Genomic DNA, 13,654 nt, shown 5'->3' with positions numbered 1-13,654 from the left:
ACTGAGGATACACATGCAGATGGATGCACTTTGCCCACCTCTGTTGCAGCCTGAGCCCACAGAAGCAGGCTCTAAGCCCAGTTCTTGCATTAACTGGCATCCATTTTAACTTTTTGCTGCCAGTTCACATTTACTCAGTTAAGTGGAAGAACTTTCTCTAGAGAAAAAGAGGGGTAATTTTCGAAGCAAGGTTCCAGCGGTAACAAGAGAGTCAGAAACTCAGTACATTTGCTTGTTAAGATTGAAATACAAACTTCCAGTAGAAGCACTGAACACTCGTTTCACCTAATGGTGGGAATGCAAGGGAAAGGATATCTACTAGAATTTTTAAATTTTATTTTATGTATTTAAAATATTTATACGTTGCCTTTCTCCTAAATCAAATACTCAAAGAACCCCCTCAAAGCTATCTCAACATTTTCTTTCTTTGAATGCTCCAAAATTCAGCTGTTCTTCAAACAACTAAGTAAATGGCCATTATTTTTAGGGTGAGTGCAGCTTACTCTCATTTGGATACACTTCTCAGATTGGTTCAACACTAACAGAGTGTAAGCATGTTCTATACAGCTCTCACATTAAAATAGAGTACACCCATTATAATGTTCTAGGAAAGCAATAATTTGTCAACCTTTGATGTTTAAGATAACATATAGTTGCTTCATTCATCACATTTCTACAAAGGGTGTTCATGAATATAGGAATGAATATGCAGTCCATGAACTGATGATCACATCAGAATGTGGTTGGACCAGAACTCAAGAGATACAGATTCAAATTGTCCATTGAGCTATTAAACTGGCTGGATGAGCATACAGGCAAGGTAGTTTCCATTGCCCAGTAAAGGCCCCTTGTACAGTTGTATCATTTCAATGCAGCTCTGCAATTGGAAAAAAAAATACCCACCAGTGACATTTTGTAAGAAAAAAATTAAAATATAATAATCATATGCTGTCAAGTCACTCCTAATTTATGCCAACCATTTGTAAGATTTTCCAGCACTTGCATTCCCTTCTTCTGGAGCCATCCAGAAACTGTGCAGCTTGCCCAAGACCACACAAACTGACTCTACTCACAGGGGGCACACTGGGGGGATCAAACTTCCAACCTCTAGCTTTGCAGCCAGATACCTGAACCACTGAGCTATGCAGCCAGCTAAAAGAACAGAACATTCAATAATATGAGCCTGAAGTGGTAAGGCCCATTTCAATTCTAATCAAACCATGTCTTAGGATAAAATTACAATATCATTCTCTCTGTGTGTAGTTATTTTAAGAGCTTACTTTACACTCACAGAAACAAACTGGCAGCCTTTCCATATAGTTCAGTAAGATCAGGATCAATCCCCACATTAAGCGAGTAATTACAAGTGCATAATGAAGTTACTGCTACATATCTGAACAGTGATGTGAGCCTACATTTGATGGTGTCTGCAGGGAGCTGCTGAGACTGACTGGCTGGGTTACATTCAGCAGTTTCTAATTAGAGATAATGCACTACTATACTTTCTTTAAACATTTAAAAGGTGATCCCTGTCACTTAGCAAGGTAGTTAAACATATTTAGGGCTTAAAATGTCCCTCCCTCTCTCCCTCTCCCTCTCCCCCCCCTCTCTCTCACACACACATATACACACACAGAGGGGGGGAGGGAAGGAGGGGGGCTTAACAGTGTAACAACCTTTTCCCAGAAGTGGGATCATGGATGTTGTCAGTGCCATATGAGTAATCTTTAGAAACACCTGTTGACTCTTTCAATATGTTGCATAGTCAGGTGTGAGTAGGTACTGTATTGGTAAATGCCAGCTTCCTTCCTTCCCAGAGTGAATTATCACTTAGGAAAACAAAGTCTTCTCATGACATATGCCTTCTATAAAAGAAGCCACAGGGGCAGTTTTTCAATAACTGACCAGCATTGTCTTCACTGTATACAGAGTTCCTCTCTTTGTTTCAAAGTAATGGTGAGAATTGCACATTAAGTTCAGCAGTTGTCTCTAGCAGCAGTAATTCTGTGGTCGGGGAGGGAGGGATAAAAAAAGCCACCTGTGTTTTGGGGGGTTGCTTCTCTCATCAGAAATAGGCAGAACTGTACCTGTATAAAGTGTTTTGGTCTTTTTTTCTTCTTCTTTCTGTTCTTCTAACAGCACACGTGGATTCGATAGCACAGGAGCTCAGGTATGATTCAATAATTTTATATCCTGTTTCTGTTATAGAAAACAATATCATGATATTATGGATGTATTGCATCTTGTATAAGAACCAGAAGAAGTGGGTTCTCAATGGTTCCACATTTTTCTCAAAGAAGTGTTTCAGAAGTAAAACTTTTGGAAGTCTATTAAAGAATGCGAGAAGATCTGTGTATTGAGAAAACTTTCAGTAGACAGTGCTTCTGGTTTCTAAAAGGAGAGTTTCTGTTCCCTTCAGATTCTTGCTCCTGACAGTCCTGGTGTGTCTCTTAAGTGCTCATCAAGTAGATTGTATATTCCTGGCCTCTCTGCCATCATGTCAAGTGGCCAGGCCCTATTCTGGCATTATTTCCCAAGTTGACTTCAACATGTGAAGAGGTGCCTAGTCTTGCCTCCTACTGTCACTAGTTGCTTCACAGGGAAAATAATTTATCTGCAGAGGAGAGAACTTGTTCATGTGGACATTCTTCACATGGGGGGTGAATGATATGGATTGGGGTTTCTGTTTGTATAGAGAACCTCCACATGAACATAAACCATCCTCTTCAGTCTTATCACCTCCTGCATGAGAAAAGCAACAAAAGAGGGAAATGGAGATTACGTGCTTTTCTCTTTGCATGTTGAACATAGTAATTCATGTTGGAATAAGACTACAGTTTTGCATGGAACTCAGAATGAAATATTATACTGTACCTCCTCAGCTCAGAATAAAGAGATGAGACTTGAGTGATGGGGTTTAATTAGGGGCACAACTTTATTAGACATTTAAACTGTAACCTCCTACAGAGGGTTCTGCTGTAGTGTGGCACCTAGGCTAGGAGCCTAGGCTAGGAGTTCCAATTGATCTCAAGCTTCTGACCATACATAAGTCCCAAGCCACAGATCCATGCTGTCTTCTAGACAGCCCATTTCAAGCTAGCAGACACTGGCTGGCCGGTCACCACCCACCAAAGCCTCATGACCACAGGCTGGGCAGACACCCACCTACTATCCCCCATCAGAGCAATGAAATCTCAAGATCTGCAGTGCTGTCACATTGGAAGGTCTAGTACACACCCCTGGTGCCCCTTTGGAACTCACCAAAGCACCTTCCATTTTGCAGTAACCTCCTTTGGTAACCTCCTTGCCCCACGGCCAGCTGAGAATCTCTTAGGTCCTGTTAGAATATGTCAAGACGTAAAGCTGACAAATGAAGCCCGTTACATATTTTTGGATGCTCGCCGTGTATATCTGTATGCCCCACTACTGATCCCAGACTGGCTACCAGAACCTTGCCAACATCCCTGTATCACCCAATCAATGTCCTGGGGTTACACTTCACTCTCCACACCAGTCATTGGATAAGGGCGGACCAAACAATTTGTACTGGCCACCTCGCCATCAGGTCTTTCAAGTCCTGCACCACCCGCAATAACTATTACTTACCTTTCCTTTGGATCAAATCATTACTGCCTAGATGGACCATCAAAATATCTAGCTGCAGTTCATTAGCACTCTGAGACACCAGTTGAGAATCTGTCGCAAAGCATGCCTCTCTCATTTCTCCACTCAATCAAGGCCTGTGCTCTGAGACCCAAATTCTGCCCCAGGGAGTTCATACTTTAGCTGCCCGAAAAACAAAGCTGTGGCCATACAATGGGATCTGCAGCCATCATGCTAGTAAATCTAAACCCGGAATAAACAGACATTGAAAAAAACTCCCAGCAAGTGCATCACTACTGGGGTAGATGGTGCATATATATGATTGGTATCTGTGGGAAGAGCATGTTCCCACATTCTTTCTCTCCTCTGTATCATGCCCAACACTACTGCGGGCAAGGTAGCCCCTATGTGAAATGAATGAGTTCCAAATCGACAGTCCTGAATCTCTGCATTACTCAGCATGCAAGAGGTGACTTTCCAGAACTGAAATTTAGTAAGGAGTATAATCTAGGTGATAAAGCATGTGGCATCTGCTTTCTGGGGTGGGGGTGGGGGTACTGACCAAGAATCACAATACCTTTCCCCCAGCCAGATATCTAACTTACAAATACCACAGGTTGCGGGACAATTACAGCCTTTTTGGCTGCTGCCCCCCAACCTTGGAACGCCCTCCCTATAGAGATCCACCTGGCTCCAACACTTTTGGCTTTTCAGCTCCAGGCAAAGACCTTCCTGTTTAGCCAGCATTTTAATTAAATAGCATTCTTTAGCTGGCCATAGGAGCAGCAGGATTTCTTAATATTAATGCTTTAATAATTGTTTTTAATACAGAATATTATTATAATATTGCCTATTATTGCTTTTAAAGTTTTGATATTCTTGTACGCCACTCAGAGACCACTGGTAATTGTGTGGCTAAAAAAATCTTGTAAATAAATAAATTAGAGGGGGTGCCTAGCCCTTTTGTAGGCCAAATTATCTCCAGTCTATCAAGCCATCTGGGAGCCCTTCCAATCTCCTGTGTCACCCAGGCCACTGGCTGTGATCCCCTTGTCCTTCCTCACTTTGGCCAAAAGTGGGCCCAGCAAATGGCCATGGCTAAACTTCAAGGCTCCTTTCCACAACAGGCCCAAACAACTATAACCAGCCATGCATCAGTGCCAGTACCCTGCTGTCAATCTGCTGGGACCCTCATTGACCCTCAAAACCACTGCAAATCTGGAAAAATGAAACTGCCATGCACTTGATCAAGAACAACCAGTGCCACCCTCCTCCTTGCGTGACTCAGAGATGAAGAGGCAGGGTGTAGATGGCGGAGGGAATCCATAAACAAGTGCATACATGAGGAGAAATCAGAGTTTAGGGGAGTTACTTATTGAGTTACCATTCCCAGAATCCCTGTGCCAACATCACCACTTGGAAGAAACAGCTCTCCCCCTTGCCACACCCCCCCCCCCAAATTTCAGCTCTGCATAGAATGCATACAAAAATGCATGTATTTATAGAAATTTGTATCAAAATACATATAGTGAATGAAAATGGTAACCAAATCCATATGTTAGGTCAAATGCATGCAAAATTTGGATGTTAGAAGAAATATAAGCAAAAAAAAAATTTTTTTAAACCCATGTGCAAAGTGGCTGGAAAAGACTTGTCCTTTAAAATAGTTTAAAACATTTGTAAATAAGAGAAATTGACCCCTCCATCTGTACATGTAGCGCAGAGGTGATATGGAGTCCCCTTGTTTGTTAGAGCTGTCACTCTTCAACTTCCTCACTGCTTCTCCTATCATATTACTTTACTGATACAAGAAATGTACATATATATGTGGTAACAGTGAAGCCAGCTGCACAGTTCTGGTTTGTCCTTGTATTATTATTAGGTCAGTGAAAGCATTAGATAAAATAGTATATAAGCTCATTAAGTAGATGAAAAGATTTCAGCAATTTTTCAAGAGGGAAAAAAGCCCTCAGTTCTTTACATCTTGTTTTAAACTACAGTAGTTGAATCAATGAAATTTCAAGGACACAAGAAGACTTATAGTGAAATTTAGCTTTCATTTGAATGAATAAGTTTATTTGTTTTTGTTGCTTTTTTAAAAACAAAAAAGCATACATCCATTCTTAGTTCTCAAAACATTTTACTAAAGAACAGATGTCAGTGAACAGTAAAAGCTGGGCTCTGGTGGGGGAACAAACTCCCAACACATAATCAAATTATAAATAGATCTGGCTTGCTCAAAGTATAAATAAATCTGCATTGGTTCTGTACTCCTTTGATACCCTCTGCCATCAGACAATGGTAAATACTTTAAAAAGAAAAAAAAGCCTATAGAGAATATGTTGGTGTTTTAGATCAACATTACCTTCTCCACTGAATCAGAGGTTGCTGAGGTATATAGTGCTTTGTAGGGTTCAGTACATGGGTCAAAGCAGTATAGGGCAGCTATATTTCAAAATCAAAATATAAGGGCACATGCCACTTTACATCAGGTAAGAGCAAAGTCTAGGATTTTATTTAAAAGTTGAAAGATGTTGCCAACATTCTATGACTGAAATCCTCTTGATGCAACTCCACTTGTGCAAGGCAGATAACATTATCAGCTGTGGCCTTTAATTACTAATTAAAACTCACATTTCCACCACTGCCACCCTCAGGGTTCAAAGGGATCCTTAGGGATCCCTTTCATTCTGGGGAAGCCTTTGCGAGCCTCAGGATTGGGAAATTCTTTAATGTCTGGTGGCAAGACCACTAGTGGCAATTTTTGGAGCTGAACCAATAGTTTGGGGCTGAAAGAGTTTCTAGTTACCAGCTGAACCAGGTTTAGCTTAGATATCCCACAGATATTGGCCGACCAGCTTCAGGCGCACCTGGATGAAACAGATGCCCTGGATCCATTTCAGTCGGGCTTCAGGCCGCGCCATGGTACAGAAACGGCATTGGTCGCCCTGTGTGATGACCTACTGAGGGAGGCCGACAGAGAAAAGTGTCCCTGCTGGTCCTCCTCCACATCTCAGAGGCCTTTGATACCACTGACCACGGTATCCTCCTGGGGAGGCTCTCTGAGCTGGGAATTGGTGGCCTGGCACTGGCCTAGCTCCGTTCCTTCTTGGAGGACTGCCCCCAGAGAGTACAGCTTGGGGAGAGTGTCTCGGCCCCGTGGAGTCTCAACTGTGGGGTTCCACAGGGGTCGATTCTCTCCCCAGTGCTGTTTAACATCTATATGAGGCCACTGGGTGGGGTCATGAGGGGATGTGGAGCTCGGTGTCATCAGTATGCTGATGATACTCAGCTGTACATCTCCTTTCCACCTACCACAGGAGATGCCGTTCTGTCCCTTCAGCGCTGCCTGGGGACCGTACTGCAATGGATGCAAGAGAACGGGCTTAGGCTGAACCCGGACAAGACAGAGGTACTGAGGGTGGGTGCCCCCACAGTCGGGGGCTTGGGAAACTCCCTCACTTTCGGGGGGGTGACCCTCCCCGCCAAGGATGGGGTCCGCAGCCTGGGGATCCATCTGGACCCGGCGCTCACCATGGAATCCCAGGTGGCGTCGGTTGTCCGAACCGCCTTTTACCATCTTAGGCGAATAGCCCAGCTGCGGCCCTATCTCGAGGTGGGGGCGCTCACTACGTTGGTGCATGCACTCGTAATCTCAAGATTAGACCACTGTAATGTGCTCTACGTGGGGCTGCCTTTGAGGCTGTTGCGGAAACTACAGGTGGTGCAGAATGCGGCGGCCAGACTTCTTAGTGGTGTGAAAAAATACTAACACATTTCACCCACTCTAGCCGCATTGCATTGGCTGCCCATCCGTTTCTGCATCGACTTCAAAGTGTTGATGCTTACATATAAAGCCCTAAACGGCTTAGGGCCTCAATACTTGGCGGAACGCCTTCTCCCGCCAAGATCTACCCGTGTCACTCGCGCGAGCCAGGAGGTGAGGCTGAGGAGCCTAACGAGGGAGGCCCGGAAGGAGAAGACGAGAAATCGGGCCTTCTCAGCGGTGGCTCCTCGCCTCTGGAATAACCTCCCTCCTAATATTCATGCGGCTCCCTCGCTGGGCATTTTTAAAAAACAACTAAAAAAATTTATGTATCAGCAGGCCTTCCCCTTTGTCAGTTCCTGCTTCCCCTTTCCTTCCGTTCCCTAGTTCTGTCCCATCTTGCTGCAACTTTTCCTTTGTAAAATTGTTTTAACTATATTGTTGTTGTTTTATTGTTGTCAGCCGCCTAGAGTAATCTTAATTGATTAGATAAGCGGGATATAAAATAAATAAATAAATAAATAAATAAATAAATAAATAAATAAATAAATAAATACATAAATAAATACATAAATACATAAATACATAAATACATAAATAAATAAATAAAATATTGGCTGCCAATATTTGTGATACAGTCATTCATGTTTCATGTTGAACCGTGTTTTGTTACGGCTTAGAGCATCAGATCTGAGCAGAGCCTGAAAAAGTTATTTTGTTAGTTTACAATTTCCAGAATACTCCAGTCAGTACGGACTGTTATTGACTCTGCTAGCTAGGAGTTTCTGAGAGTTGTAATCCTAAAAAAAGTTACTGTCCAAAGGTCGGGGAATGTGTTCCATGAACATATTATGACAAATGAACTGAATTCTATGGAAGTCTTCTAAGCGGATCCCATGGTGAGGAGTAGCAGCTGCCTATCACCCTTTTCACAATCAACTAAATAGAAGGGTTTAAGGCACCAGGCCAGCAGTACCATCCGTGCCAACAGTCTTGCAGCACTAGAATGAACATCTGGCCATGCTGCATAGACTTTAGGCATTGGTCCTACTTTTGGAGAATATTTTGTCAGAGGCTGAAATCAAAGCACAAGTGCTTAAGTACCTCCAGGTAGCATCCTTCACTGATTTGTATCCTACTTTAATCATTGTGAGGAACCATTGTGTTTACATGACAGAACCAGGTAATAAATGCAGCAGAGTTGAGTGGTATATCTTCCCTGGACTGAACTACATCAGACTACATTTAAATGCAGTGAGGACAGTAGAGGAGAATGACTGAAGATTCCCTAATGGAAAAAGAAAGCAACTGTCTATAAATATCAGGTCAATAGATGAGGTAGAAATAAAGATAGAATCCTTGTGTGCAAGTATTGTAGATGGAAAGAGTGGAGATTTTTAGGTGAAGTAATGTCAGCCTTCTTATTTTCCCCTCCCTCACATGAGAATTAGTTTCCAGTCAGGTAGCATCCCATGGTAGGATCTAGGCTATTGGAAGGACCTTATTATTTCATACGAGCCAGTTGGGTCTCTGAAACCTTTTGGGGAGTTCCTATCTCAGTCCCATGAGAGAGGACATTCTTGTGGGCTGCTCCCAGATTCTGGAATTTCCTTTCAAGGAAAGCTTGATTATCATCTTTCCTGTTGTTCTTCCATGCCAGGTAAAGTCCTTTCTTATTTTGCAAGGTTTTCTGCAGATGTCTGGATGTTCGTAAAAAGAACTTTTAACAAACTTCTGCTATTTTTTTTAAAAGGATGTGTTCTACATTGTTTTAAATTGAATATTTCCAGTGCTATAATTAATCCAACTGCATTGTAACATGAAAATCTTTTATCTGCCACCTTGGCCCCTTATCTGGAATACAGGCAGGATAGAAATGGAAGGAAGGGAGGAAGATGGGCGGCTTGAAATTGTATGTGGCACCTTATAGATTAACGAGTTGGATTTGGACTGCACCTGATTTGACTGTGCATGTGATTAAGTGGGCTGCAGCCAATGAAAGTTCATGCCAAATCAAACCTGCTAGTGTTTAAAGTGCCACAAGACTCTTGGCTGTTTTTGCTGCAACACACTAACATGTCTAGCCTTTGAAGTTTTGGAATGGTATAGTACAGGAAAACATTTGATCTTTGGCTTTGCTAAATGTTCAGAACCAGTTTGGTCAGAATGAATTGCAACTGTTCCGCTTATAAAGTAGGATGCTACCAAATGTAATTTTGGTTGAGTTGTATGTTGTTTCAATACCTTCAATATGATTGAAATGGAGTTTTGCAGTTGTTCTACAAACTGGCAACACGTACTGTATCATGTTATGGAGGATCGTCATGTGTGTGGCCAATGTTACATTTTCCATCCAAACATTGAATGACAAATTGGGAAGGGGGGGTCATTTCTGAGCCAGATCTAATTAAAAGTAGACGAGACTTTAAATGGTGATGCTAAGCACTGGGGTAAAGGATCATCTGTGAGTTCTGGCTAGAGGATTATACAAGCTCCAGAAATAGTTATAGGTGAACATCTCCTTTTTGAGTAGAATGGATCTTGAAAAATAGCTGAGAGACGGGCTTCAAAGCTCAGTTTCAAAAATTGGAACTTGTCACATACTGTAGAAGATACATAATTAAAATTCAGCACTGCCATTATCCATAATTGCTCCTCACCTGTTTAGAGCTGACATGGGGGATGTTTTGAAACAGGAACCTGGGTGCTTGGATAGACATTTTACACTGAAATTATATGAATATACAACATGGACATTTATAATAAAGCTGCCCTACATTGTACACCACTCACAGCAGTAATAAATGATTTATGCTAAAATTCACGGATCCTTATTACTGCATCCTGTATGTCAACCACTCACATCGCCATTAATTAAACAAGTTATTAATATAAACCTTTACTGCAATAAACTTTATAGGCCTGTAGTCTTTCAGGATCCTCCTTTGTTTCTTTCCCTCCTGTCTTTTCGACCCCTCCTAAATTAAAACCAGGACAGCAACCCTTGATAATGTGTAGTAATTTTAATGGCTTTGCATGAGTACTGTATGTTGTAAGTACAAGGCACAAAATCGTAGTATGGACTTCTTTTGAATTTTCTGACACAGAGATTTATTTATTTATTTATTTAATTTATATCCCGCCCATCTATACCGAAGTCTACTCTGGGTGGCTAACAACACTCAAGAATAATATAAAATAAAGCAACGACATTAATACAATTGAAAATAACAAATAAATTAGTTATTGACAGGAGGGAAGGTCTGTCTAAAGAGCAGGTCTTGAGTTGGCTCTTAAAAACACCCAGCGAGGGAGCCAGACAAATTTCTGGGGGAAGATTGTTCCAGAGGCTGCCAAGAAGGCCCACTTTCTTGTTCTTTCTCTTTGGGCCTTTGGGCCCAGATGAAGTTGCATAGCGGGGCATGCCTGTCTCAGACATGGTAGCCACTGGTCTGTCTTGATAGCACACCACCACTGTCATAGCAAGGAATGCCTGTTACTATTTTCAGCTGGAACACCAGTTTTATTCATTCCTGGACTAGAATAGATCAGCCACTGTGACCCATACACTGGTAAATCTAGAGTACATTACATGTACTAGATGTATTTCCCTTAAGATGCAATTCAGAAGCTACAATTAGTACAGAATTTAGGTGGATGACAGTGTACACATTATGTGACTACTGCACAAACCACATTGGTCATTTTTTTACTTACTCGTTTCATTTCTACCCTGCATTCTGCCAATCAAAAGAGACGCCAAATGCAAGTCTTGTTATTAATATGTGAATCTTTCAGCAACTCTGGACCAAGTCACCTGAAATACCACCTTCCTTTTTTTTTAGCTTCACAAAGATGAAAATATAATTTGGGATAATCCTACTCGTGGTACTGCAGTCTGTTGACAGTACATGTTGCTTGAGAGTGACCAGGAAAGGAGCTTTTTCCATCACAGGCCTGTACTGTGCTGCTGTTGGTGGCCAACCTTCCTGTGGGAGTTTGGCCTGGACTCCCTTGGCCTTGCAGGACTGGGCCCTTGCTACCTCTGGCTGCCCCACCCCATCCTCAACATCAGCCACCTGGATTGGAGGGGAGAAGGGGCTTTAGAAGGGTGTGTTGTGGTTGCTGTTGTTTAATTGTTATTACTAATTGCCATCAGGTTACATAGAGACCCACAGTGGATCGGAGGGAATAGGAAGGGGGCAGGGCGTTGGAAGGGACAGCCATTGAGGTGGTTCTGGGTAGGGGAAGGAATGTTGGTGGGGGTAGAACATGCCCACGTAGAAGAGAGGTTAGATATCTTACATCTATCCCCTCTTCTAGTCCTACCCCCAACCAGATGGTATCAGGTGACAATATCAGCAAACCCTCGAGCCACACAGTGCTGTTGATGAACACCAGGTCACTACAAAATAAGACTGTCCTCATCCATGATATAATTCTGGATGAGGGTGCTGACCTGGTGTGCATTACTGAGACTTGGGAGGGAGAGGAGGGTGGTGTTCCCCTCTCTCAGCTGTGTCTGCCTGGGTACACAGTCTAGCACCAATGTCACTCGGAGGGTAGGGGAGGGCGAGTTGCTAGAGTCTATATGAGTTCTATCTCCTTGACCAGGCTTCCTATCCCTTTGAGAAGAGGTCTTGAGGGCCTGAATTTGTGTTGGGCTTGCAAGACAGATTAGGTACAGATTGGTACACCCTGCTGTGTACCAACAGTCTCCCTGCCTGAGCTGGCGGAAGTTGTCTCGGACGGATAATCCTTTTGGCTGTTGGTACTGGGGGACCTCAACATCCATGCCGAGGCTGCCTTGACTGGGGCAGCTCAGGACTTCATGGCTGCCATGACAACCATGGGGCTGTCTCAATATGTCATCGGCCCGACACATGAGAAGGGCCATAACTTGGACCTGGTGTTCTCAATGGGACTGGAAGATGGTGGTTTGGATGTGGAAGGGCTGGTTGTGACCCCATTGTCATCGTCAGACCACTTTCCTGGTCAAGTTTAGTCTATTAGCTTCTTGTCCCCTCTGCAAGGGTGGAGGATCTACTAAGATGATCCGTCCTTAGAGACTAATGGATTTGGATGGTTTCCTGAACGCTCTGGGGGATTATCCGTCTGATATGGTCAGCGCTCCTGTCAAAACTCAGGTCACCCTATGGAATAGGGAGATGACCCAGGTGATTGACACTGATTGTGCCTAAGTGCCCTCTCCCTGCATGCAGAGCCCAGACAGCTCCCTGGTAAACTTCTGAACTGCGGGCAATGAAGCGAGAGGGGAGATGGCTGGAGCGTAGGTGGAGGAAATCCCACTGGGAGTCAGATCGAACACGACTTAGAGCCCATCAGGCCTATTTCGTGGCAATACGGCTGGCGAAACGGCAATATTTCTCCAGCCGTATTGTTTCCTCAAAATGTTGTCCAGCAGAGCTGTTTTGGGTGGTCTGGGATCTTCAACCGGGAAATCTGATGGAGGTCCCGGACTGCTCATCAGCTCTCTATGATGAGTTTGCCATTCATTTTGAGGGGGAAATTGCTCAGATTTGCAGTGGGCTGGACTCCACTGCTACTGCAAAATCAGAGAATGTGTCCAGTGTACCATGCTTAGGTCAAATATTAATGGATGAGTTTCAATAATGAGACCTGAGGATATGGACAGGGTGCTTGGATCTGTCCATTTTACCACCACTCCGCTCGACCCTTGCCCATCTTGGCTAATTGGAAGAACTGCCGGGGGGGGGTTGCACTTGGGTCCAGGAGGCTGTGAACGCCTCTTTGAGAGAGGGAGTGGTCTGTCCTATGGCGTTCATGTCATGGGGTTCTTCAGGGCTCGATACTGTCCCCCATGCTGTTTAACATTTACATGGAGGCACTGGGAGAGGTCATCAGGAGGTTTGGGCTGAGGAGTCAGCAATATGCTGACAATACTCAGCTGTACCTCTCGTTTTCCACCAATCCAGGTGAGGCAGTTTCTGTGCTGAACTCATTCTGGACCTGATAATGGACTGGATGAGGGCTAATAAATTGAAACTCAATCCAGACAAGACAGAAGTGCTGTTAGTGGGTGTTTCACCGGACAGGCTGGAGGGCCATTTCCCTGCCCTGAATGGGGTTACACTCCCCCTAAGGGTTAGGGTCCGCAGCTTGGGGGTGCTCCTGGACCCCAGTCTAACTCTGGAAGCCCAAGTGGACTCGATGGCCAGGGGCACTTTCTTTCAGCTGCAGAAATTGTACCAGCTATGGCCCTACCTGGACGAGTGGAGTCTCATGACAGTTACACACACACTG

General features: G+C 43.7%; 1 protein-coding gene and 1 long non-coding RNA gene across 6 annotated transcripts in view; one reads left to right on the top strand and one right to left on the bottom strand.

Annotated features, from left to right (window-relative positions):
* Positions 1 to 13,654, top strand: part of ST18 (ST18 C2H2C-type zinc finger transcription factor) — a 254,977-nt gene that overhangs the window by 156,060 nt on the left and 85,263 nt on the right. For all 5 annotated transcript variants that reach the window (XR_013545387.1, XM_078393742.1, XM_078393743.1 and 2 more), the window contains one exon: positions 2,140 to 2,170. Coding sequence is in view for 4 of the 5 variants with exons in the window: in XM_078393742.1 (XP_078249868.1) it covers positions 2,140 to 2,170 (31 nt within the window). In the remaining variant the exon portion in view is untranslated. The remainder of the gene's footprint in view (positions 1 to 2,139; positions 2,171 to 13,654) is intronic.
* The window catches only part of LOC144589328 (uncharacterized), a 35,722-nt gene continuing 24,167 nt past the window's right edge, over positions 2,100 to 13,654 (bottom strand). Inside the window, exon 2 of the long non-coding RNA XR_013545393.1 lies at positions 2,100 to 2,199. This is a non-coding gene — a long non-coding RNA (uncharacterized LOC144589328). The remainder of the gene's footprint in view (positions 2,200 to 13,654) is intronic.

This window comes from Pogona vitticeps, chromosome 4 (genome assembly GCF_051106095.1).
Source record: "Pogona vitticeps strain Pit_001003342236 chromosome 4, PviZW2.1, whole genome shotgun sequence".
Taxonomy (NCBI): Eukaryota; Metazoa; Chordata; class Lepidosauria; order Squamata; family Agamidae; genus Pogona; species Pogona vitticeps.
Note: the sequence above shows the minus strand (reverse complement) of the source record. Positions and strands in the feature narration are given on the sequence as shown.